At 51.6% G+C, this 22,071-nt stretch overlaps 1 protein-coding gene across 1 annotated transcript in view; it reads left to right on the top strand.

Moving 5' to 3' along the window:
• The first annotated feature begins 4,749 nt into the window (after positions 1-4,749).
• Positions 4,750-22,071, top strand: part of ASTN2 (astrotactin 2) — a 271,503-nt gene continuing 254,181 nt past the window's right edge. Inside the window, exons 1-2 of the mRNA XM_039561485.1 lie at positions 4,750-4,841; positions 9,176-9,363. Coding sequence (XP_039417419.1) covers positions 9,178-9,363 — 186 coding nt within the window. The 5' untranslated portion in view covers positions 4,750-4,841; positions 9,176-9,177. The remainder of the gene's footprint in view (positions 4,842-9,175; positions 9,364-22,071) is intronic.

The raw sequence follows: 22,071 nt of genomic DNA on the forward strand, positions 1-22,071 counted from the left end.
CATCCCGATGCAGGTGGAGAGGCAGCAGCAACTGGTCATTCCTGGTAACTGATATTTTTGCCTTTTTGGGCAAGGGCATACCCAGAATTTTCAGGCTGTTTGGCTTTTGATGCACCCACCTGGTGCTCCAGGTGACACACAGGCAGAAGATCCCAAGTAATCCACTAGCTGATTTTTTTTCCTCCCCTGAAAATGCCTGGCCAGCTCCTTCTCCTTGGAAAAGGACATCCACCTCTCAGGAGATGGAACTGTCTTAGTGTTTGTAGAAGGCGACCAGACCTCCTCTCTCCTGTTTTCTTCTCCTCCTCTGCCCGTTCCACCTCCCCTTTGGGGGGGCAGGTCCATGGAGGAGCCATTGTAGAAAAATTACTTCACAGTCTGAGCAGAGCCGTGAGCTGTCAAACTGCCTTATTTTAAGAGGTCTGTTTCCCAAAGAGAGATTTAAAAATGCAGAGGACTTAGAAAGCTCTTGGCTGGTTCTAATGGAGCCTGGAGCTGTGCTCACCCCCAGGGCTGACGCTGGCTCCTCTGCAGCTGTGAAGCAAATGCACCTCTCTGCTTTGTCCTGGAGCCTGCCTGGCTTGGCCACACTCTTCAAATCACCTGAATAGGTCATCTTGCCCTTCTGCTGCTGTCACAGCTCGCAGGGAAGACAGGCACATTCCCTCTCTGTCCCTTTGTGTCAGTCCTGCTCTGCCCTAATGCCCACCCTGCTGTGCCCGGCTGCCCTTGCCCTGCTCCCAGCTCTCAGCTCCCGCAGAAACTCAGAAACAGACAAAGGGAAAGTTGCTGTTGTTGCTGTTACCTGCACAAGGAAGAGACCATAGGGGTGGCTTTCCAAATGTTCTCCCTTTCCACAAGCCTTGCCTGGTGCCATCCTGACTCCTGGGGCTGCTCTGCTGCCACAGTGTCTGTGTTGGAGGCTGTCCTGGGAAAAGGCATCCCCACGCCAGCCTTACCAGTGCCCGGGAAAAGGAAGCAGGAGCAATGCAGGCAGGTGGGGGCTGACTGGGCTCCTTCCCTCTCATTCTCTGGGATCTGGGTTATAATGGCAGAAGCCATCTGGCCCTGTTTCCATATGCCAGCATTTCCTGTGCACTTGGGACCATGTGCTGCTGCTGCAGGTGATGCATGATGCCCTTCCTTGTGCCCCATCCCTGTGCCCTTCCTGTGCCCTCCTTGTACCTTCCTTGTGCCCACCCTGTGCTCTCCTTGTGCCTTTCTTGTGCCCTCCCTGTGCTCTCCTTGTGCCTTCCTTGTGCCCTCCTTCTGCCCACCCTGTGCCCTCCCTGTGCCTTCCCTGTACCTCTTCCTTGTGTGCCTTCCCTGTGCCCTCCCTGTGCCTTCCCTGTACCTCTTCCTTGTGTCCCTTCCCTGTGCCGTCCCTGTGCCTTGCCCAGCCACCTCCCTGGTGGTCCCTTGGCTGCAGTGAAAATTCAAGTGAGTGGTTATCAGAGGCAGCAGCTCTTCCCTGGTTGTGTCATTGGACACTTCAGATCCATTCAGGCTCCAAGCAAAGCTCCAGTGTAGCCATAGAGGGACTGTGAGATGGCTGAGCTCTGCCTGGCCTTGAGGGTTAAATAGGGGTTTTTCCTTACCCAGGTGCCTAGTGAAGGCTTTCAAAGGCCATTCCTCTGCATGTGTGGTGGGAATAGACCTTCTAAAGCTTGCAGTGGTCCTGCAGGAGCCAAGCTATGTTTTCAGACAGGCTGGAGTCCCACACAGGGCTGGGGCAGTGATGGAGAGATGTCCCATGTGGCAGCAGGGGCAGGCTGGCACCTGGAGTGGGGCAGGCCAGGTCCATGCAGGGCTCGGGCTGGGCGGCTTTGCCTGCCCCGATGCAGCAGATCTGCTCATTCCCTGCCCATCACTGGGTTTTCTGAGCCAGGACATCCCCACGGTCTGCATGCAAACCTGGCTCACTTCATCCACCCTGAACACAGAGCCAGGCCAGTGCTGTGTGCCTGTTACTGCAGAAAAGCTTCAGAATCAAAGGCACGGATTTCTTTAACAGAGATTGAGAGTTGGACCATCAAAAATGATGCTTGTGCCTTTCAGGTAGATTTTTTTCTCCCCATTTATCAGGTCAGTCTGTTGTTGGATTTGAGGATCTGGAGTAACTGGGAACAAGAGGACTGTCCCAGCTTTCCCCATGCACTGCCACAACAGCAGCTTTCATGGACCAGCAGCTCTTTCTCCTGTGACATCTCCCTCTTCCTTGTGCCTTCAAGTGCTGTTTCAAAAGTAAATCCTGCACTTCTCTTGGGTGAGCCAAGAGGCTCCAGAGAAGTAGTAAAGCTTGAGCTTGTTACTAAAACCCTAAAGCACCTCCAAAGAAAACTCCTGTGCCTTAACAGAGGGGTGGGGACTGGGGAAGGAGAGAGGGAAGGAGAGCAAAATCCGTGCATCAAGGCGCCTCCTTCACACCCATCCCTCTGGCACCTGCAGGATGCAGGAAAGAGGGGCTCTGATGCTTGAAGTCACATTTCTTCACCTTATTTTTCCTCATGGCAGCATCAGGACGACACCACGGAGGGGCTGTGGCTGAGCACCCCTGGTGCTGCTCCAAGCCTGGGTGTCTCCTCTATCCGAGAAAGCCTCACCCAGGAGCGCTCTCCCCCTGCTCTCCCATACCCCACGTGCCAGCAATTCCTGCAGGATCGGCAGAACCTGCAGGAGCATTGTCTGCCTACGCCTTTGGCTCCCACCGCTGGCCAGGGGAGCCTCTGCCGACAGGTAAAGATGGGATTGGATGGAAGGGAATTGAAAGTCAAAGGGCCCTGTAATAATTTCAGAGTGCCTGAGGCGCCACACGGAAGCCCTGGCATCATAAATAAGGGTAATGTGCTGGAGCCTGAACTGCAATCAAAGCAGCTGCAGGAGCGCGGAGTGTGCTGAGCTTCTCTGGGCTTTGTGGAGTCAGACTGAGATCTGTGGGCAGCACAGGCAAATCAATATCTGCTCCCTGATGTGTTCAGGGAGCCTAAAGCCTGGGATTAGGGAGGCCGAAGGGATGTGGGGATGGTGCAGAGGGCTCCAGAGCCAAGACCAAGAGAGCTGTGTTGGAGCAGCCCAACCCTCTGGTTGCCTGAAGTGTTTCCAGGGTCTGAGGCCTGGAAGGGGCTGACTCTGTCCTCCCTGCTCACCCTGGCTCATCTCTTGGACCACCTCTGGATGATGCAGTCTACAAGCTCTCCATCCGAACTGAGGAGGTTTTCTTGTTTTTTGTGTTCCTATTGGGCTTGGGATCTGCCCCCACCTTCAGTCACACTGCTCTGGTTGTCAGGAACCCTTTGGTGGCAGCTCAGCTCCTCCCACATCCTTGTGTCTTTGAGGTGACTGGTCCCAGGAGCAACGCCTGAGCCCGGCTGCTTGTTCTTCTCCTTCCAGCAGAGCCTGAAAACAGCCAAACCCACTTGACTGCAAACCCCATTTTGCCTCTCCAAGGTCAGTTGTGTGATGCTGCTGGCAGTGAGATGCAGAGAGTGCTCCAGCCTGCACCCGGTGCCGATGGGACCCCTTGGACCACCCCGAGACCAGGCTGTCTCCAGCCCTCCTCCACCCAGCACCATGCCTGGACAGGCACCATGTCTTGGATTTGGCACTGCTGGGTTAACAGCTGGACTCAGTGATTTCAGAGAGATTTTCTAACTCAAACCATTCCACGATTCTGTGTCCCTGCAGACCCGCACAGTGCCAGAGCCACCCATGAAATGCCCTGCAGGTGCAGCACTGTGTTCTCACAGACAGTGGCTTTGAAAGGAGATGATCAGAGCAAGCTTGTCATCTTTTTTCCCCCCCCTTTCTTAAATTTCTGAGCTTCTCTATTACTTTTTATGATCTGCAGCTGCATTTGTGTGCTGCCCCAGGGAGTACTGTGAGGGAAGAGCAGGGGAGGAGGTGTGTAAGGGAAGGAAAATGTTAAAAAAGAGCGGAGGGGAAGGGAAGAAAAAACCCTGAGTTAATGATCTGGATAAAAAAACTCCACCACATTGCCACCAAAAGACCCAAACTCTTGGAACTCTTAGGGCCTGTTTGACTGCAGAATAGCCCCCCGGGGAGCATGGGGGAAGCCCCATTTCTAGAGTCATTTTGGAACTAGTCTGCACAGAGCGTGATAATCTATTCCTCAGGGAGCAATCCTGCGCTGGCAAGGGCACTGGGGAGAGCTCTCTGTTTATGACTTTCTGCATAAATTTCCTTTATTAGCATAAGTGGTAGCTAGCACCGAAGGATCTCTGAACTAGCACTTTATTGGAGGTTGTTGCCTCTGGAGAATGTTAACTCAGGAGAGCCCCTGGAAGCACAGCAATGGAATGGGGTGGCAGGATGAGGGGTGTGGAAGAAGGGGCCACACACTGCAATTGTGTCTCTGTAAAAGGAAATACAGTCACTAACCAGATCGCCGGCTTTTCCTCTGCCAGATTGAGTTGCTGAACTGTGCAGGTGAGCTGAGGAAGCCTGGCTGCAGGGTGCAGGTCCTGCTGGGATGAAGCAGGTGGGGAGGAAAAAGGCCGGAGGAGCCTGGATCTGTGCACTGGAAATTACTCACTGGCTCCTCAGCCATCACCCCAAGCACTCGGTGCTGACAGGAAAGGTGCCCAGCAGGTCTGAGCAGCGCTGGGGAGCCGGGAGGAGGCACAAGGAGGGTTTGGTTATCCGGGGGCGGGGAACCTTGTGGGGATGAACTGCTCTAAGCAAAAGGGCTTATTTTAATAATGACCTTCAAGAATGAAATAAAAATACAATAATCATGGTAGATTAGCAAGAACAAGCCAATTAAACACAACACAGGCTTTGTACAATGCCATGACAGATAAGGCAGGGCTGCAACTTCCCAGGTGAGTGGTGAATGTTGAGGCATTGCATGAGGTTGGGGTGGGGGCTGGGGAGAGCTGGTGAATATTTCAAGCCTGGCAGGCTGCCTTGGAGAAGGCAGAGGTGAAAAGGCTATCCCTGCCTTCAGTGAGACCGAGGGGGAGCGGGGAGAGAAGGGAGGAGGTGGGTAGGGTGGCCAGGAGCCTGAAGGCACGGAGTAACAACCCTCCAACTTTAATATCTGCTGTTTCATTTTGTATTCATCATGTCAGCATAATCTGCTTTTATGGGAATCGTCTTGGTTCCCAACCAAATGCATTTAGCCCCCCTTGCTTTTAAGTTTGATTGTAATACAAGTTGAAGACTTCAATGAAATGTTTATATGGAAGGTTGTAGGAACAGCAAAGGGAAAAAGGGGATTAGAGAGTTGGTTGGAAGGGATCAGCTGTGGTCACTGCTGTCCCCTGCCTTATCCTGGATGGGTGACCTGCTGATGGACACGAGCTCAGGTCAGTGGCTGAGCCGTGGGAAGGGTTTTGTGTGGATGGCTTGTTTGATTTCCAAGGAAAATGTTGGACTGTAGAAGTTGTACAAGGCACAGAGCTTGAGGAAGAGCAGAAAAGGCAAAAATGCTGTGTGTGCCTTTTTCTTACCTTCAGACCATCCTCAGGTGATAGCAAAGGCCGGTGGGTGCTGCCCCTGGGCTCGGCTGAGCTGTGTGGTGGGAGATGAAGGGCAGGTGTGAAGGTTTGGGGAGGCTGAAAGGGGAGATAGACCCGCTGGTGTGGGGGAGATCAGATTCCTCAGATCCTCTGCTTTGGGATGGAGGTGGTCCTTGCTTGGGGTCTTTGAACAGGGAGAAGGGGAGAAGCCTGGCTGCCTGACGTGGGGAATCCGGATCCTCCTTGTTTCTTTGTTGTCTCCTCTCTGCTGAGCACAGTGAGCAGGTAGGAAGATGGCATGGCAGATGTTTGATGATCTGTTTGGCTGTTTTACTTGGTGTTTTACTCACAAAGGGGTGTTTGAACCCCATCTGATAGCTCCCCATCTGCTGGGTACTGAGATTTTTAACAGCTACAGAGCACAAGTGCTTTTCCATTGCTGCGCATTTAAAACCTTAACCGTATCTCATTCTGTTTGGGTGCAGGAGTGCCCTTAATTTGTTCCAAAAGCATTTGAAAGCTCTGATAACAGGTAATCTTGCTGCGGACGATTACATTCTGTCTGATGGACAGGCTCTCACTGCTGTAACTACAGCAGATCGTGGAGTGACAGTGTGTGTCCAGTGAAACACAGGCAGCGTGATATTCGTGTCAAGTATGTGAGGCCAAAAAACTTCCCTGTGTTTGAGGATTGAGGGATTCTGCAGCTACAGGGCTTGAAAAAGCTTTTTAAGAATTATTTTTATTGTGAGTAGTGAATCTGCTTGGAGGCTCGTGGTGTCCTGGGGGTGCTGGGGTAGTAACCAGGTGCCCTGAAATGAAAGCTCAAGCGCACGAGTGTTTATAGGTATGTGGGAATGGGTACCCAGGTTTGGCAAGTCTGTGTTTGTCACAAACTGCCTGGCTGCTGGGTTTGCTTAAAATTGTGAAATGAATGTTAAATTGAAGTTTCTACTTTTGGAAGAGACCTTTTGAAAATGAAACAGGCTTATCTTCAGTCTAGGCTAAAATCCAAAAAATTGCCTATATTTCAGAACTCCTGAGAAATGTTCTCTGTGATCTTTTAAACATCCCATGGAAAAATGTGTGTGTAAGGGGAAAAACTTGGAGAACGGTTGACCCGGGAGGTTTTTTCCCTGCTTCTCTAATGGGAGGTGGCCTTTGCAAGTGGAGCAGTGGGGTCCTGTGGCATCCCCATCGTCTGAGCTGTGGGCTGGGTGATAGAACCTCCTTCCTGAGCTCCTTAGGAAAGGTCTGCTGCAGGATACGTGTGTGATGAGTGTGTAATTCTGTAAACCATCCCCTCCTGTGGGTGACTGTCCCTCTGGACAGAATTAAGATTATGGCTTTGCATAACTGAGTCTCTCCCTTGGTGCTGCTGTGCTCTCCCATGGCCCGTTTGCCTCTGTGGATGATCTTGGATTTCTGCTGCAAAGCTGAGTGAGTGCTTTTGCTCCTAAAAGTAGCATTTGTTTTGATTTTAATTAGACAAGGAGATGCTTTTCAGTACAGACCTTTGAAGTATTGCTGGGAAGATGACTGCAATTAAGCAGCCTTGATATTTCTCTCATTTTGTTCTTATTTTTACTGCTATAAGAAACCTCTTTCTTTAGCCTTATTCGGAGAGGAGAGACACAGGGTTCATTCCATGAGGTTCCCAGCTGCAGGGCTGCCATGATTTACAGGTTCCAGTGCTCAGGCAACACCCTCCTGCTGCTGATTTGCTCCAGCAAAGAGTTCTTCATGTCAAAGGAGAGAAGGGCCATTAGCAGGATGTCAGGGCAGTGACAGGGATGTGACAGGGAGCTCGTGCATCCCCTCCCAAGCACAAGTGTGGGCTCTTGATGGATCCATGTGTGGTCAGGAGCTGTTGGGTTTTTCTCTGTTGAGTGCTCAGGTGTGCACAGGGTTGGGGATAAGGAAGGTGCTGTGCTGGGGGGGCAGAGGCAATGAGCAAGCCCCTCTGGTGAGATTGAGGTGACACTGTGGTGGCTCGGGGTGTCACCAGTGAGGTGCTGAATCAGGGATCTGGCAGTAATGGGGTGGCCTTGTCCCTGACCCCAGCCCTGCAGGACCTGTGGTGTGATGGGGTCTTCTCCATGAGCAGGTTGCTCGGCTCTGTTTCGATCCATGTTGGGAAGCCAGGAGCTTGCTGCTGGAAAATATATTGATTTCAGGGGTGAGAAAACCTGTTCCTGAAGGATTGAGAGGTGTTTTTGTTGGGCTGGGACATGGGTTTGTAGAAGTGGAAGTGCCTGGTCTTGTAGCCTGAGTGGCTGCTCACCACCCGAACGTTTTGTTGAAGCATCGTGTCCTGCAAGGTGTGGGTGGCTCCTGAGGACAGCCTCAGCTGGGCTTGTTCCTTCCTTCCTCTCCACTGGGAGCTGGAACTGGACGTGCTTTTGCCCAGCTGGGCTCAGGATAATGAAATGCAAAATGCCACCAGCATTCCCTGGCTGCTTTGCCTGCAGGGGAACAGGCGCTGTCCCCCCACTGACCCTCTGCAGACAGGGTGGAGGAGAAGGAGGAGAACCTCATCTCTGTTTCCACTGTGGTGCCAGAAGTACCTGAGCGTGTGCTCTTGACTGTTGTGGGGCACACACAGCTGCAGACAGTGGGGCAGGGGCTGTCAGACCTGGTCTCTCCCCAAATAGGAGGGAATTGAATTTGGGTCTCCCTCAAAGCCGGTGACTGCTGAAGCTGTGGGCCCAGTGACTAAGAAGACCTGTCTTGCTTCCCATTGCTTCTACTGGAAATGGAAAAACAAACACAAAAAAGATGTGTGGAGGGAGAAATATTTTGGCTTATTTTGTACTAGCATTTTTTTTTCCCCGGTTTTGATTCAGCTGCCAAACTGCCAAACCCGTTCTCTGCAGAGGTCTATGTGCAACGTGCTGGGCAGCTGTGGAGCTGTCAGTGCTCCTGGCCCACTCAGGAGCTGCAGCTGAAGCTGGGAGCTGCTGCCTTCACTGGGTCTGCAGGTCTGGGGGAGCCCTTTGGGTTGTCCAAACCCCCAGTTCAATGCAGGTCAGGGAAAGCTGGTGGTGTGGGTATGTGTGCTGGGATGCTGTAATCCCGGCTCCCAGGGCGCCTGTGCTGTAAATCAGGATGGGGTGGGATGTAAAACCAGCAGAAGCTGCAGAAGGTGACTGAGAGATGCAGCCCCAAGGTCAGTAGATATTTGTCAAGCCTGGTGGTCTTCCCTTGCTCCTGGTGCTCACAGTCTGTGCTGAGAGTGTCCCTGTTAAATACAGCTGTGCTGCTGCCCCACAGCTGGAAGAAGGTTTCCATTGCCAATGCCAGCACAGTGTGTACTGGTGTCTGCATCCTGCCTTGTCTGGCACAGTGTCCTCCCTGAGCTATGAAACTCCCTTGGGCTTGGCTGCAGCTCCCTGGGAGCTCCTTCCAGCCTTTTTCCTGGGAGAGCCATGGGAGGTTTAGGGCCTCCTGTGTGATTTACTACTGTTGCCTTCCTGGCCTAGAAATCCCAAGGCACTCTGTAGCCCCTTGCTTTTCATTGGGGAAGACAAACGTTAGTGTTCATGTATCGGGGAAGTAACAGGTAGAGGTTAAAATTAGATAGAAGCAGTTCTGGGGGTAAGACTCCAAAGTCCCAATTTCCTCAATGACTTAGAATAACACCTTTGGGCATCATGGAGAAAACTGACCCTCAGCTGTGCGTTCTGTCCCTGCAGAGATGTCGGGGACCGTGTCGGACATTTCTCAGGTGCACTGGAAGCAGCAGTGGCTGGAGAATGGCACCCTGTACTTCCACGTGTCCATGAGCAGCGCTGAGCAGCTCTCCCGGGCCACCCCCCCCAGCCTCCAGGAGCCCTCGGAGATCGTGGAGGAGCAGATGCACATTCTTCATATCTCAGTCATGGTGAGTCCCAGCTGCCGGTGGCATCGGAGGGGATGGAGGGACCCCTTTGGAGGAGGGGGCTGGCAGCCAGGGGTGTGGTGGGAGGAGGGGGATGAGGAGCAGGGTGGTGAGTCTGGGTTCCAGATGTTTGTCCCTTCTTGGTTGGGTCTCCAGAAAGGGAGAGATGTGTTTGACTGGGCCAGGAAAAAAATAAAAAAAAAGAATGCTTGTTTTCTCAGAAAATGAAACAAAATAAAGCAACAGAGTGTGGGGAAGAAGCTGGTGGGAGGGTAACAAGGATCCTTGTAGTTCCTCCTGTCTCTGCCAAAAAGTGGTGAGGTGTGAAGGGCTGGGAGCCCATGGCACAAGAGCCCTCTTCTCTCCCTTGGAGAAGAGACTTGAGGGCAAGACGATCTTCCCCAGAGATAAGCAACCTTCCTCTGGGTCATGGTGACAAAGTGAGCCACCCCCAGCACGCCTTGTTTCTGTATGGTAATACCCAGTACCCAGCTGGCAGTTGGTTTCCACCCCACCCCCTGCCTACCCCATAGAACCCCTGCCCCCAGCCCTGATTAGGGAGCCTTGTCCCTGCCCTTCCCTTCACAGGGGCTGCTGGACAAGGAAAGCTGCCTCTGTGGAACTGCTGTACGAGGCTCCTGCCTCTCTATCCCCGAGTTCGCCTTGGGTGATTTCACAAAGAACTGGAATCACAAAAGCTGGAATCACTTGTAGCTGAGGAATCGCCTACACTTGCTGAAATCACCTGTTCCCCAGGGAAGCCGGCCACTGCCCCTGCAAGAGCTGTTCCTTGCAGGACACTCTTTCTAGGAAGGTCGTGGCACACCGGGTTGCCCATCCCCTGGCCTCTCTGGAAGCAATAGTGAGATGCCAGTTGAATACTTCTGCTTGTTCTTTGTGTTTTGAGCATTGTGCAAAGGCAAGAATTTGGGCTTGGCCATTTCATTTTGAAGCTGAAGTTTATCTTTGAAGTGAGTAAGGGCTGCAGCATTTCTTGCAAAGGACAAATGTGACCTAAAAGTAAAAAGATGATCCCGTGCTTTGAATGTCTCCATCTGGGGTGTTTGTGACCTTTCATTAACGCACTGTTTATGTGCAGTGTTGCCTTTTAAAGTTTCGGTATCACACGAGGTGGTTGCCTACGTATTTGGATCTGGTCCATGGTTCCTCCGTGGTTTAGAGCTCCATCTGTAAAATGGGATTCAGTGTATTGTCCCTTCAATCCCTTTGGGATAAGATAAAGAAAGAAGTTAGGTTGGTATATGCAGTGTGTATACATGCCATTCCTTTGCCAAAGCAAGTCTTTTATGGGATTGGGGGTCCCAGCACAGCAACCCTCTGCAAAAGGTGAATCTGTTCATCTCTGGGAATCTGTGTCGTCTCCACAACTTCTATCCTTAGGTTTGGAAGGCGGAACAGAGACAATGGCTGCACAAATGCTTTATTTTTTTTTATTTGAACAAGCAGCTATTTGGCTTTTGCAACTTAAATCTGTTTTTTTGGAGTGTCTCCTCAGTGGGGCTTTAGATTGGGCGCTGAGTGCATATGAGAGGGCAGAGAGGCATTCCATTAAGGCTCCTGGGAACAATAAGATGCAGGATGGCAGAAGGGAAAGGAGTTGGGGGCTGCAGCTTACTGAGTTGGATACGGAATGGTTTTACGTCCTGCTAAAATTGTCAATGGGATGGGGGATCGGAGAGGGGGAAGGGGTTAGAAATGTGTACTTGGAAAATGAGCCTGAAAATGTAAGTGAGAGACAGAACAAAGAAAGAAGACAGCACAACTTGTGTCTTTTGGGTGTGCTAAGCTCAGTCCCTGGCAGGAGGTTTGAGTAAGGGATTGTTTGGCTGTTGTGGGCAAACCTGAGCCGTGGAGAATTGCCCTGTGTCTGTGGGGTGACACTGGCTCTGCAGCCTGGTGATTCCTGCTTGAAATGCAGACTTCCTGTAACAGGGGAGATTCAGTCCTGGTCCTCAGTCCTTGCTGAAGGTGCTCTCTGAGATACAGCAGATGATTGTAATGATTTGATGCTTGGGAAGGTCCTTGGAGAAGCTCCTGCCAAAGCCTTGCTTTGCTGCCCCTCGGAAGGTGGGAGCAGCCGTGCCGGTGGGATGGAGCTGACAGCATTGCTGGGAATGCCACAGAAATGTCACAGAAATGGTTTTGCCCTCTAATCCCAGGTTAGCCAGGGAAGATGTGCTTTGCCGATGGTGTGGGAGCACCCATGGCTTTGTGACGAGGGTTAGTTCCTGCTCTGAACCTCTCTTCCCTTCTGCAAAAGCAGCAGGAGGACAGGAGAGAAGGAGCTGTTCCTTCCACACAGAACGAGATGTAATTCCACTGTCTTTATAAATCCTGACATTCCTTGCAGCAGGAGCCAAGGTCCTGGCATGGATGTGTGTCTGGGATGGGGCCTGGGCTGCACATGTGTCCCTGGGGAGGCAGGAGCCCTGCAGATCCCTTTCCTGGGTCAGGATTGCAGCACAGGCTTGAAACTTTGCCCAGAATTTTCAGAAGGTTCATTAACTTTTTGAGTGAACCCGAGCCAAGTTTTGAGTTACCAGCAAAGATGATTCCGTTTTGTTGGTTAGTTGTTATTTTCCTCCTTGAGGCCTCATGGAGTTCTGTAGCTGAAATAAAATGGGCACAGCTTTTGTTTCTTGGGTGGAATATTTCACCCAGGTCCCTGGGCTGCTTTATTTTCCTTCATGATCCCAGCTGGAGCACATCCCAGAGGGCCCCCATCACCTGAGCTCTCTGACCCCAGCAGTGGGGTTCCCTGGCTGTGCTGTTCCCTGGGTACCCCCTCCTGTCCCCACACCCTCTGTGTCCATAGCCCTTTTGCCTTGGGATGCAACTGGACAACCTGTGTCCTCCTCCCCAGCTTCCCAAATGCTTTTCCTTCCTCTTCCTGTCATGAAGCCCAACGTCTCCTGTGTGCTTTCTATAAACTAAAACACTGCCGTGGACAAAATTCCAGCCCACCCCAGTGCTGCCTTGGCATTCAGGCTCTGCATGCCCTGTCCATCAGCCCAGCATCCCTCCCCAGGGGACAGGAGGGGACATGGGAAAGTGCTTCCTTCATCTCCTTTAAGTGGCTGTAGCACTTGCTTTTACCTCTCTCCTCATGCTGCAGGTGATTTATAGGAGCTGGGGAAGGTTTGCCTGGGGGATCTGGTTAATCCATCTCTTACAGAGCACTTGGCACAGCTTTATTGGGCAGTGAGACACCTCCAAGCCAGGAACTGGTTGGATTTCTGTAGGTGTTTATGGCTTGGCTGGGAGCTCCTGCTCTGCCTCTAAAGCCAAGTCCCCCTCAGTGCTGCATGGGGGCCCCAGGGAGGTGCAAATCCTGGGTTTACTCCTCCTTCTGGTGATTCTGGCTGTCAATCTGTGGCTTTCTGGTTTGGGATTGGTTTGCTTCCAGTGCAGCAGCAAAGTGTCCCTGGCCCGTGTCCCTGTGGCCACCATCTACCCCTGCAAAGCACTGACTGTGACCCTCTTCACACCTCCCTTCCCATGCTCAAGGGCGTCTTTGACAGCAAGACAATACTTAATTTTTATTTTTTTTCCTTTCCTAACTGTTTTTCCTTAATCTCTCCCCAATGAGACATAACATTAATTACTGCAGTTAAAGGGAATTCAGTCTCCATTACTCTCTGCCACCCATTTCCTCTTGGCTTGAGTGTCTGAAATTTGTCTCCCAAATGAAAAGAAGGGATAAAGGGAAAAGAAATACAAATATGCAAATGCAAGATTTTATTTATTTACCTTTTTTTTAGCCCAGTGTCAAGTAGAAAGGAATCAATATTTTTGTCATTACGCCTGTTGTGTTTTTTCACCATAATCTCAGCTGTCATTTGGGTTTAATTGTGTTGTTTCCTGTTGTGTGGAAGTAAATCTTATCTGTTTTGGATTAAAATTCAATGAAGGTCACAGCAGCTCGAAAACTTACCAGGCTGCAGCAATTAATGTTCATTTGGCTTTGATAAATTGGAATGTTCCCCACAATGGGACTGGAGTGGATTTCAGAAGCAATAATTCTTCCATTAACTCAATGATTCCCTGCGTGATGGAGCGTCTTGTCACTGCTCTGTTTGTCATCTGTCACTTCAAGGATCTGGGCATATGCCTGATATGATTTATCATGATTATTGGGGCTGCTTGTGTCAAAACATTTTAAACCACTAATTATTCCAGCCTTGTAAATTGCTGAATTTAACAAAACATAAGAGGGATTTATTTTTTTGTTGTTCCCCACCGCCTTGTGTCTTGGTTTAATTATTGCCTTGTGTGATGCTAAATCCAGCCCCGGGGCCGTGTCCAGCAGCTTTGGCCGTAGAGGGGGGTTGTTTGTCAGGCTCTGAGGGGTGGAGGGGTGGGTCTGGGTGGGACAGGCAGGTTGTATCCCTGCATGGACCCCTTTATCAGGCATCAGTAGGACCATTGCAGCCTGTGAGTGCCGGGATGCAGGTTTGGGAAGAGGATGCAAAGCCCCATCCCGTCCTGCTGGTGGAGGGATGGGTTTTCCTCTCTTGAGAGTGATTCCAGTAAAAGTCCTGGCTGTGGGGTACCAGAGCCAGGACCATCCCTACGTGGTGTGAGGGTTGTAAACATGCTCTGCGCTGCCTCTGCTCCAGCTCCAGCAGAAATAAGCTGGGTTTGTTGGAGAGTGGTCACAAGGAAAAGCCTTGGTGCATCTCATGCCATCACCTTGCAAGGGACAATTAAAGTGTCTGGAGTAAAAGGTGATCAGACCTCATCAGGCTGCTTTTTAACAGAATTGCTATTTTTTATTTTTAATGCCCACTTTCTGCTGGCTGTGCTGGCAGCAGAGGAGTTATCTGCTGGCTTCTAGGTCTCCCAGAGGATTTTCTTCAGCTCATATTTGTGGAGTTCCCTTTTTTCTTCTTGTTCCCATACATCCTGATGTTCCCCTAATGATCAGCTGCCAAAGCTGTGCTCCATCAACCCCTGAGCTGGGTATAAATTGTGGTCTTAAACTCTTCCCTCTGCTCTCACATCCTGCTCTGAAGTGGAGCTGGGCAGGAATCCTGTGCCCCAGTGCACCCTGTGCTGTGTCCTGGTGGCCCATCCTTGGGGCTGCCTCAGGCTTGGGCAGCTCTCTGCTTCCTTAAGGAATCTCCAAGAGCAAGAAAGTTTTTAGGAGCTGCTGCTGTCACCTTTTAGGAAAAAAATCTTCCCTGTGAGGGTGGGCAGGCCCTGGCACAGGGTGCCCAGAGAAGCTGTGGCTGCCCCTGGATCCCTGGCAGTGCCCAAGGCCAGGCTGGATGGGGCTTGGAGCAGCCTGGGATAGTGGGAGGTGTCCCTGCCCATGGCAGGGTTGGCACTGGATGAGCTTTAAAGTCCCTTCCAACCCGGGCCATTCAATGATTCTGTGGTTGCTGTCCTTCCCACAGGTGGATATAACATCACACCAGTGCAACTGGGCTTACTGCAGCTTGTATGGGAGGGGAGAGGAGGCTGAAACCCTTTTCAGAGCTGGGCTGATTCCCACTGTGCCCAGCAAACGGCTCTCTGAGGGATCACTCCAGATCCTGTGGGCTTTGGGCCCATCCCCACTGGGGCTCCTTCAGCCCCAGCATTCCCTCAGATTGACCATTCTTTGTGTGGTGCCTCGTTTCCCTATCCAGCAGTATTTAGTCCTCCTTGGTGCAAAACTTCCCATGGATTTAGCTCCCTCCCTCCCTTGTGCTTGCCTGCTGCTGTGTCCTGTGGGATTGCTGGCAGCACCAGTGGACCTGGCTTTTCCAGTGGATGCAAAGCACTGCTTGAGCCTCCCTCTGGCTCTTTGCAGCTTGTCTTGCTGATGGCAGCACTGGAGCTCCTGTCAGGCAGCTCAGTGGGAGAAAAAAACCCTGGTGTGACATGAGTAATGAGGTAGTGAAGATGGCACAACATCTGTGTCATCATTTTTGCACCAGGAGGTCAACCAGATTCATCAAACATGCACTTCCAGCTTGTGATGTGTTTAGAAATTAATTAAGATAGGGAGAGAATTGCTGCTGCAGCAGATTTTCTTATCTGAAAGGTATTAAAAAGCTAAATTGATCTCCAATGAGCTGTTTTTATAAAAAGAAAAACCTAAAAGAAAAGCTCTAAAACCCCTGGGTTCAGCATGTCCCTGTGTGAGAATCGTGTGTGGGGAGAGAAGAAGGAGCTGCCCACCCTGATGGGGTGGACTAAGCATCCCCAAATCCCTGGGATGGGGATGGGAGCTGCAGGCTCTGTGCTGATGGCAGACCAAGCAATCCTCAGACCATCACCAGTGCTCCCCACTCTGCTGAAGGTGGCCCTCAGCTCTTTCCTGAGCTGCTTCGGGGTGGCCAGAGGGACTGGTGGGATCTCTGCTGGATCAGGTGGCTCAGGGCAGAGGGGCTGAGTGCCTGCAGGCTCCGTGGGTCTGGGGCCTAGAGCTCAGCCCAGCTGGAAGCTGAAGTCACCAGCCATGCAGGAGCACTGGAACTGAGGAGTTGTTGCTGGTCCATGCTGGAAGAAGGTCCCACTCCTCTCACCCTGACACTGTCGTGGCATCTGCTCTTTCCCAAGATGGGACATTCTTTGGCTTCAAGTTCCATTTCCGTTTTAATGTTTCATTAACCAACTTCTTGCTGTCTGGGAGAAGGAGCCTCTTTCATTCACCTTCCCCCTCCCCTCCACTCTCCTCTGCAAAGCCAGTATAAAACAGGGACTAAATGTAGTTAATGGTGAGCTCTTGTATTTAGGGAATTCATTTTGGGGGGATTTGTCTTTAAATTGTCACTTCTGTGACAATGGCACCTGTTATGTTAATAATTTTTCACTAATCTCTCAGTTTTCCACCTTAGCTCCAGTGAATACATTAGGTCCTTTATGGCTTTCTCTCCATCAGACTTTTTCCACCCCACTGTGTTAAAATATGTAACTGGAGTGCTTGATTTGCATCTCTGATAAAGGAGGGCTGAATAAATGCTCTCAGTTCATCTGAACTGAGCAGCAAACTAAACTTCCTCATGTCATCCCCAGAGCAACTGAAGTTGCTGCTGGGGGAAAAGCAGCCACGGGAAGCACTGGGAAGGGGTTTGGTTTTGGCAGATGGCATCAAGGCGTGGGAGGGATCTGCAGCCTGAGAAAATTTCCCCAGCCTCGACGTGCTGAGAATCGAGGACGGAAGGGAAAAAGTAAAAAACTCCCGTTGGAAAAGTGGCCGGTGTTGTCAGGGGGTGTGAGAGCTGGAAAGGGGAATGCTGAAGTCGTGAGGAGATGAGGGAAAAAAAGCCAGAGGGAAGGTTTTGGGAGTGGGGCGAGGAGCATCAGAGCAGTGTGAGCTGGTGGCACGGGGTGGGACACGCTCTGTGCCTGCCTTCGCCCCCGGGCCGGGTCCCTCCGATGCCAGCGGCGCTGAGAGGGTATTTTTATCAGTTTGCTGATCTCAGAGGCTTCTCTTGAACTTGTTCCCTTCCTTCCTCCTCCTCACTCTTCCCCTTCCCACCATCTGTCTGGGAGAAGTACTCACATCCACAGCGCTGCAGGGTGTAGCTGGTGGCCTGACCTTTTGGTGGTGGTTTTGTTTCGCAGTGTGGGACAAGCAGATGGAAATCCAGGCTTCAGTGGGGTGGCTCTGCCTCAGCTCCTGGTTTCCACCCCTCTCCCCCACAGGTTGGGTCTCACTGAGCTGCTGGGCTCCTGGAGAGAGTAATTCCACGTGGGAGCCCCGTGCTGATCCTGTGTGTAAAGTGCTGGGAGTACTGGATTGGTACCTCTGAAACATTGACGTAAACACAGAAATGCTTTGCAGCTCCCAGCCTGGGTCTAATTGCTTTAAACTGCCAGGCTCCAAAGCACATACGGCATTAAAATTGTCAGGAAATGTTATTCCAGGAAAACTCCTGTGGATGCTGCCTTCTCCAGTGATGGCTGGGTGTGGGTGGCCCCTGGCTCCGAGGTAGTACCTCACGATGGAGAGCGTTTACTTGGGATGCAGACCTTGCACTGCCTGGCCGGGTGCCGGGAATGCTGGCAGGGTGGAGGGTGTTGTCTCCTCACTGGTGAGGCTGTGCTGTGCTGGGGGGTGCCTGACACTTTATTCCCAGCAGGAATATTGTAATCTCCATCTTTCTGTTGGTACAATATGGGCTCTGACTGAGGGTGAGGAGCCTCACCCAGCTCTCACACCCCCAGGAGGATGCCTGCAGGCTTGAAAGCTGGGCTGGTCTTCAGACAAGCAGTGAAGTGCCTTTTTTTCTCTTTCAAATCTTGTGTTATCTGCGGTTCTCGCTGCTCTCAGTTGTTACTCGTGTTTGAATGTGAGTTGGAAATGTTTGCATCCGTTCAAGTGTTGTCGGTGTCAGGCGCTGGCTCGTGTGAGGGTGAGCTGTGCTCAACCTCATGCAGAACAGCTTCAAGGTGGTGGTGAAAGATGTTACATTGCAGCACCACAAAAGGCTGAGCTCTCATTTGGTCGGTGAATCCCGAAGATGGGAGTAAGTGTTAACGACAGGATGAAATGCAATATCGTATTTGTCCCCAGAAATATATTTGCTCTCAGTTTGGGCTTTCATTTTTTTTCCATTTAAAAATAAATTGGACTTGGTTTCACAAGGCACCGTGATGCCGTGAAAAGGCAGAGCGCTTTTTGTTCAGGGAAGTGTCAGAATGAAATGTTTCTACTCTTCAACACTTTCTATATCCTCCCCAAAACCACTTACACTTTAGTTTCAGCTGATGTGAAACTGTCTGAGCAGATAAACCGTTCCTGGAAAAAACCTTTCCAAGCTCTGTGTGGAGTAACTGTGCCTGGAGCAGAGGAGATGTGGTGCTGTGGGTCTGATCATCACCCTTGGTGTGTCTGCAGCCTCTGCAGTGCCTGGCCCCAGGGCAGGGGCTGCTCAGCTTCCCACCAGCACGAAATAGGGGGAAGAAGCTCACGTATCCATGATTTTCTCTGACCATCGTTAGGCTGCTCATACAGCAGAGCCCTTTTTGTGTGTGTCTGGGTCTGGCTGCTTTGGAAGTTGGGCAGAATTCCCACTGCCTTAATTGGGAGCAACATCAGGCCAAGTATGGTTATTTTTACCTGTTGTGGCTCCCACTCCATCTCCTCCCTCCCTCCTCCATCCCCACGGATGATGGGGAGCGAGCTCTGTTTCAGCTTTCAAAAGGTCTCTGCCTGCTCCGAGCAGGAGCCTCGTCATGAACTCTCAAGATGTGCAGCAAAGGAAAAGGGGAGAGAGAAAAAATGGAATTGTGCTTACTGTTAAAATCCAGTTTTATAAAACTGCAGGAAAATAACTGTTTCTGAGAGGAGCTGGTTGACTGGCTGGGCTTTGCCTCAGGTGGGTGCTTCTGGGGCTGGATTTATGGCAGTGCCTGGAGAGGGAGTGAGTGTGAGCATCGGCCCCAGCCCTGCTGGGATGCACATGGATTTCAGGGGTTGGACATTTTTTCATTGTGTTTCCCTGTTGGTGTTTTTGGTGAGCAAACGGGATGGGGAACCCAGACAGGCGCTCCAGGAGCCTTTTTATTCTTTTATTCCGTTTTCAGTCTCACATACAGAGTTGAGACAGAGATGGTACAGAGCTCACGCCGCCACAGGCATCCAGAGACTTCCTGGTTACAGAGAATTCTTAAAAGCTTCTTAGCCAATTAGCGTGCTTCAAAAATTTGCAGACAACTGTTTTAACCAATCTTCAGTAAAGCACGTGCATCTGTTGTACACAATACTTGCTTGTTATGCCTTAGATCATAATGCACAATATTCCATGATTAGGCTTAAACTTATCTATCTTGCTAAGCGTATTTTTTGCAACTTCAAAACCTATCTCAGCCAAACCTAGAAACTCTAACCATTGTTTTAATGTCCTTGCTTGCTGTATAATTGTATCCTCTTCTATCTTCAAGTTTTCGCAGCTAGAGCTGATTCCTAAATTCTTTTGCTTTATTTCTAAAACCTGCTTCTTTTCCTCACACCTAAGAGCTTTTCCACCTTTTTGTGTTTCCCAGATTTCCTTTTATCCAACAGGAAAACTGGTGGTTTTCCTTTGTAGCTGCCTCCTTTTTAGCTCCTCAGGGGAGAGGAGACCACTTACTTTTTATTCAGGTGGAAGGTGAGGAACCCTGGGTGGCAGCAAAACCGCTGATGCAGTGTCAGGTGTCTCTGCTTCCCTTCCCAGAGCTGTAGCTGGGTAGCAGCTCCTCACCAGCCATTCCTTGGGCAAGCTTGAGCTCTCCTGCTGCCCTGGCCGTGGTTTTCCTCATTGCACCAAGCTCGGGCTCAGGGTGAAACCAGCGGGGTGGGAGCAGCAGTTGTTGGGGGCACAGACAGCAGCCCCAGTGTTGAATCTTACTGCTTCTTCAGCAACTTTGGGCATCATTCTGCAGAGGCTGGGGTGGGTTTGGTAATGCAGAAGTAAAGGGACAGGCAGCCCCATGTGCTGGCAGTGGGAAGTTGCAGTGGGGGAATGTCTGGCTGGAGGGTGCTGGTAGTGCCCCAGAGGGAGTCTCTCTCCATGATTAAGCTGCAGGTTTCACTTGGCCTTTCCCAGAGATCCATCATTACTCAACCCTGTGCTGGGCCTGCCAGCCTCCCTCTGCCTCAGAAATTAATGATTTAAACTCTCCCAGCTCAGGTGCTGGGATGCAGCTTGGCCAGGCAGGTGAAGGCTGGGCTGGGTACCAAGGATCTGATCCCACCCTGCATTCTTGGGGTGTCTGGGACCTCAGGATGGCTCAGGGCAGCTGCTTCTCCCACTGCTCTTCCTCGTGATGGGGATTTGGGGTGTGTAGCTCTTGGACACTGTACCCCACACCCTCCGAGGTGGGTTCAGACACACCTTCATCCCCTTGGACATTGGTCCTTTGTCTCCTCACACAGCTGGGATGTGCTGAGGGATGCATATTGAGGTGCTGGTTTGGGAGAGTGGGGTGAGGATGGAGTGGCGGCTGCCAGCCATCCGTGGTGCGGGCATAGGCGAGGAAGGGGCTTGTTTACAAACTGCAAACAAAAGCAGTGGTTGCTGCGAGTCGTGGGAACAAACAGGAACGAGACAGCAGCTCCAGGGAGAGCCTGAATCAGTGCTGAGGATTCCTCATGCCTGCAGCACCGAGCGGACAAGCTGTGAGATGTCTCTGGGCTGAGGTGAGGATTTGGTTATCAGGTAAGGCTTGTGCCCCTAGGCTGCGGCGGTGGAAAGGATGCGGATGTGGCTGGGGAAGAGTGTAAATTGCTGTGAAAGCTCGTCTGCCCACCTTACCTGAGCTGCAAGGAGGGGCTGGTGCTGTCACTGCCACAGCCAGCTGTTCTCTTCTTTTTTTTTTTTACTTTTTTGTCCTGTTTTGCACCAAACACCTTGACAATCAGTTGCCTGGGCGTGTTGGGACTGGCCGTGCTGGTGGCACTCACAGATTTTAGGTTCCCCTTTGAGGGCTACTTTGATCTTGTCTCGAGGCATCCTTGGTACTGGTTTGGGGCCAGATCCACCTGGGACACTCGTGGCTTGTGCTGGGATGAGTGCTGTGATTCTTCTCTCCCTCTCCGTGTACTGAACTGCCTCTGCCTCACAGCCCAGCTCCTCCTCTGGTGGTCTGGGGGCTGAGGGGAGGAGGAGGAGTCCGAGGTGTTGTTCTAGTAGCTGCTGCTGTGTCCTGGGAACTGGGGAATAGACTTGTCAAACCAGAGAAGTGAAGTGACCTGATTCTTCTCCCCCCTCTGCCCTGTGTGCTGGGAAGGGAGGGATGAGAAGGGCTGTTCAATGCTTGTGTTTCTCCTGTCCCCCCATGACAGGGAGAGAGCGGTTCACGTGAGCATCTCGGCAGCCTCGGTGTGCTCTGCAGGGAGGGCTTAGAGACACAGAGAGATTTTTCAACCCAGCTGCTCCTGCCTTAGGATCCCGCCTGCTTTGGATTTGGCTGCGTCTATCCCTGTATCCCCCACCCGGGAGCTGGCACCTCGTGGGGGAAGCACTGGGTGCGGGTGAGCAGGCTGTGCTCCCAGGGCTGTCTGCAGCATCCCAAGTGTTGCAGGGACAGCTGAACCTGCACAGGTGGCTGGTGCCCAGCTCGCTGATGTGATGCACAGCCAGCAGGTCAATGACAGTCATGTGCTGTGTGTCTCTTTGCCAAAATGATCACATTTCACCCGACCATGCCTTTGCTGATGTCTGTGTCTCTGCTGGCGTCCAGGCTCCCTCCTTTGCAGGCTGGAGTGTTTTCCCATCACCTGTTGGGCTGCAGTGGCTGGGTGGGGCTGTACACCCCTCCTCAGGTGAATGCCCCCTTGCTCGGCTGTCACCCTGACAGGGGGTGTGTGTGTGAGTGCTGCCCTCAGACTGTTCTGGGCTGGATGGCCGGGGTTGTCCCCATGCTCTTCTGATCGGTCTCCTTCCTTCCCTTCCCTTCTCTGAAAAAAAGGTTAATTAAATATTGGCCTCATCCTGTCCTTCCCTGAGATGCTGTGATTCTCCAGCAGCAGGTTCTCACCCTTGGTACCCTCTGGGTGCTGGTGAGCTCCTTTCTGCACAGCATCCTCAGCAGAGGAGCCACCTCCATGGGGTCTGCTGCGTGTGCGGGGGAGGGGAGAGGCTCTCCACCACCCTGCCTTTTTGGGCCGTGAAATTTTGAGGAAAAATCTGTTTCACCCCCATGCACTCAAGGTTGCAAGCACAAGTGTGCACCCAGCAGCATTTATCTCTGTGGGTTTGCTGGGAGTGAGTG

The sequence above is a fragment of the Corvus cornix genome, chromosome 17, assembly GCF_000738735.6.
Source record: "Corvus cornix cornix isolate S_Up_H32 chromosome 17, ASM73873v5, whole genome shotgun sequence".
NCBI classification, from domain to species: domain Eukaryota; kingdom Metazoa; phylum Chordata; class Aves; order Passeriformes; family Corvidae; genus Corvus; species Corvus cornix.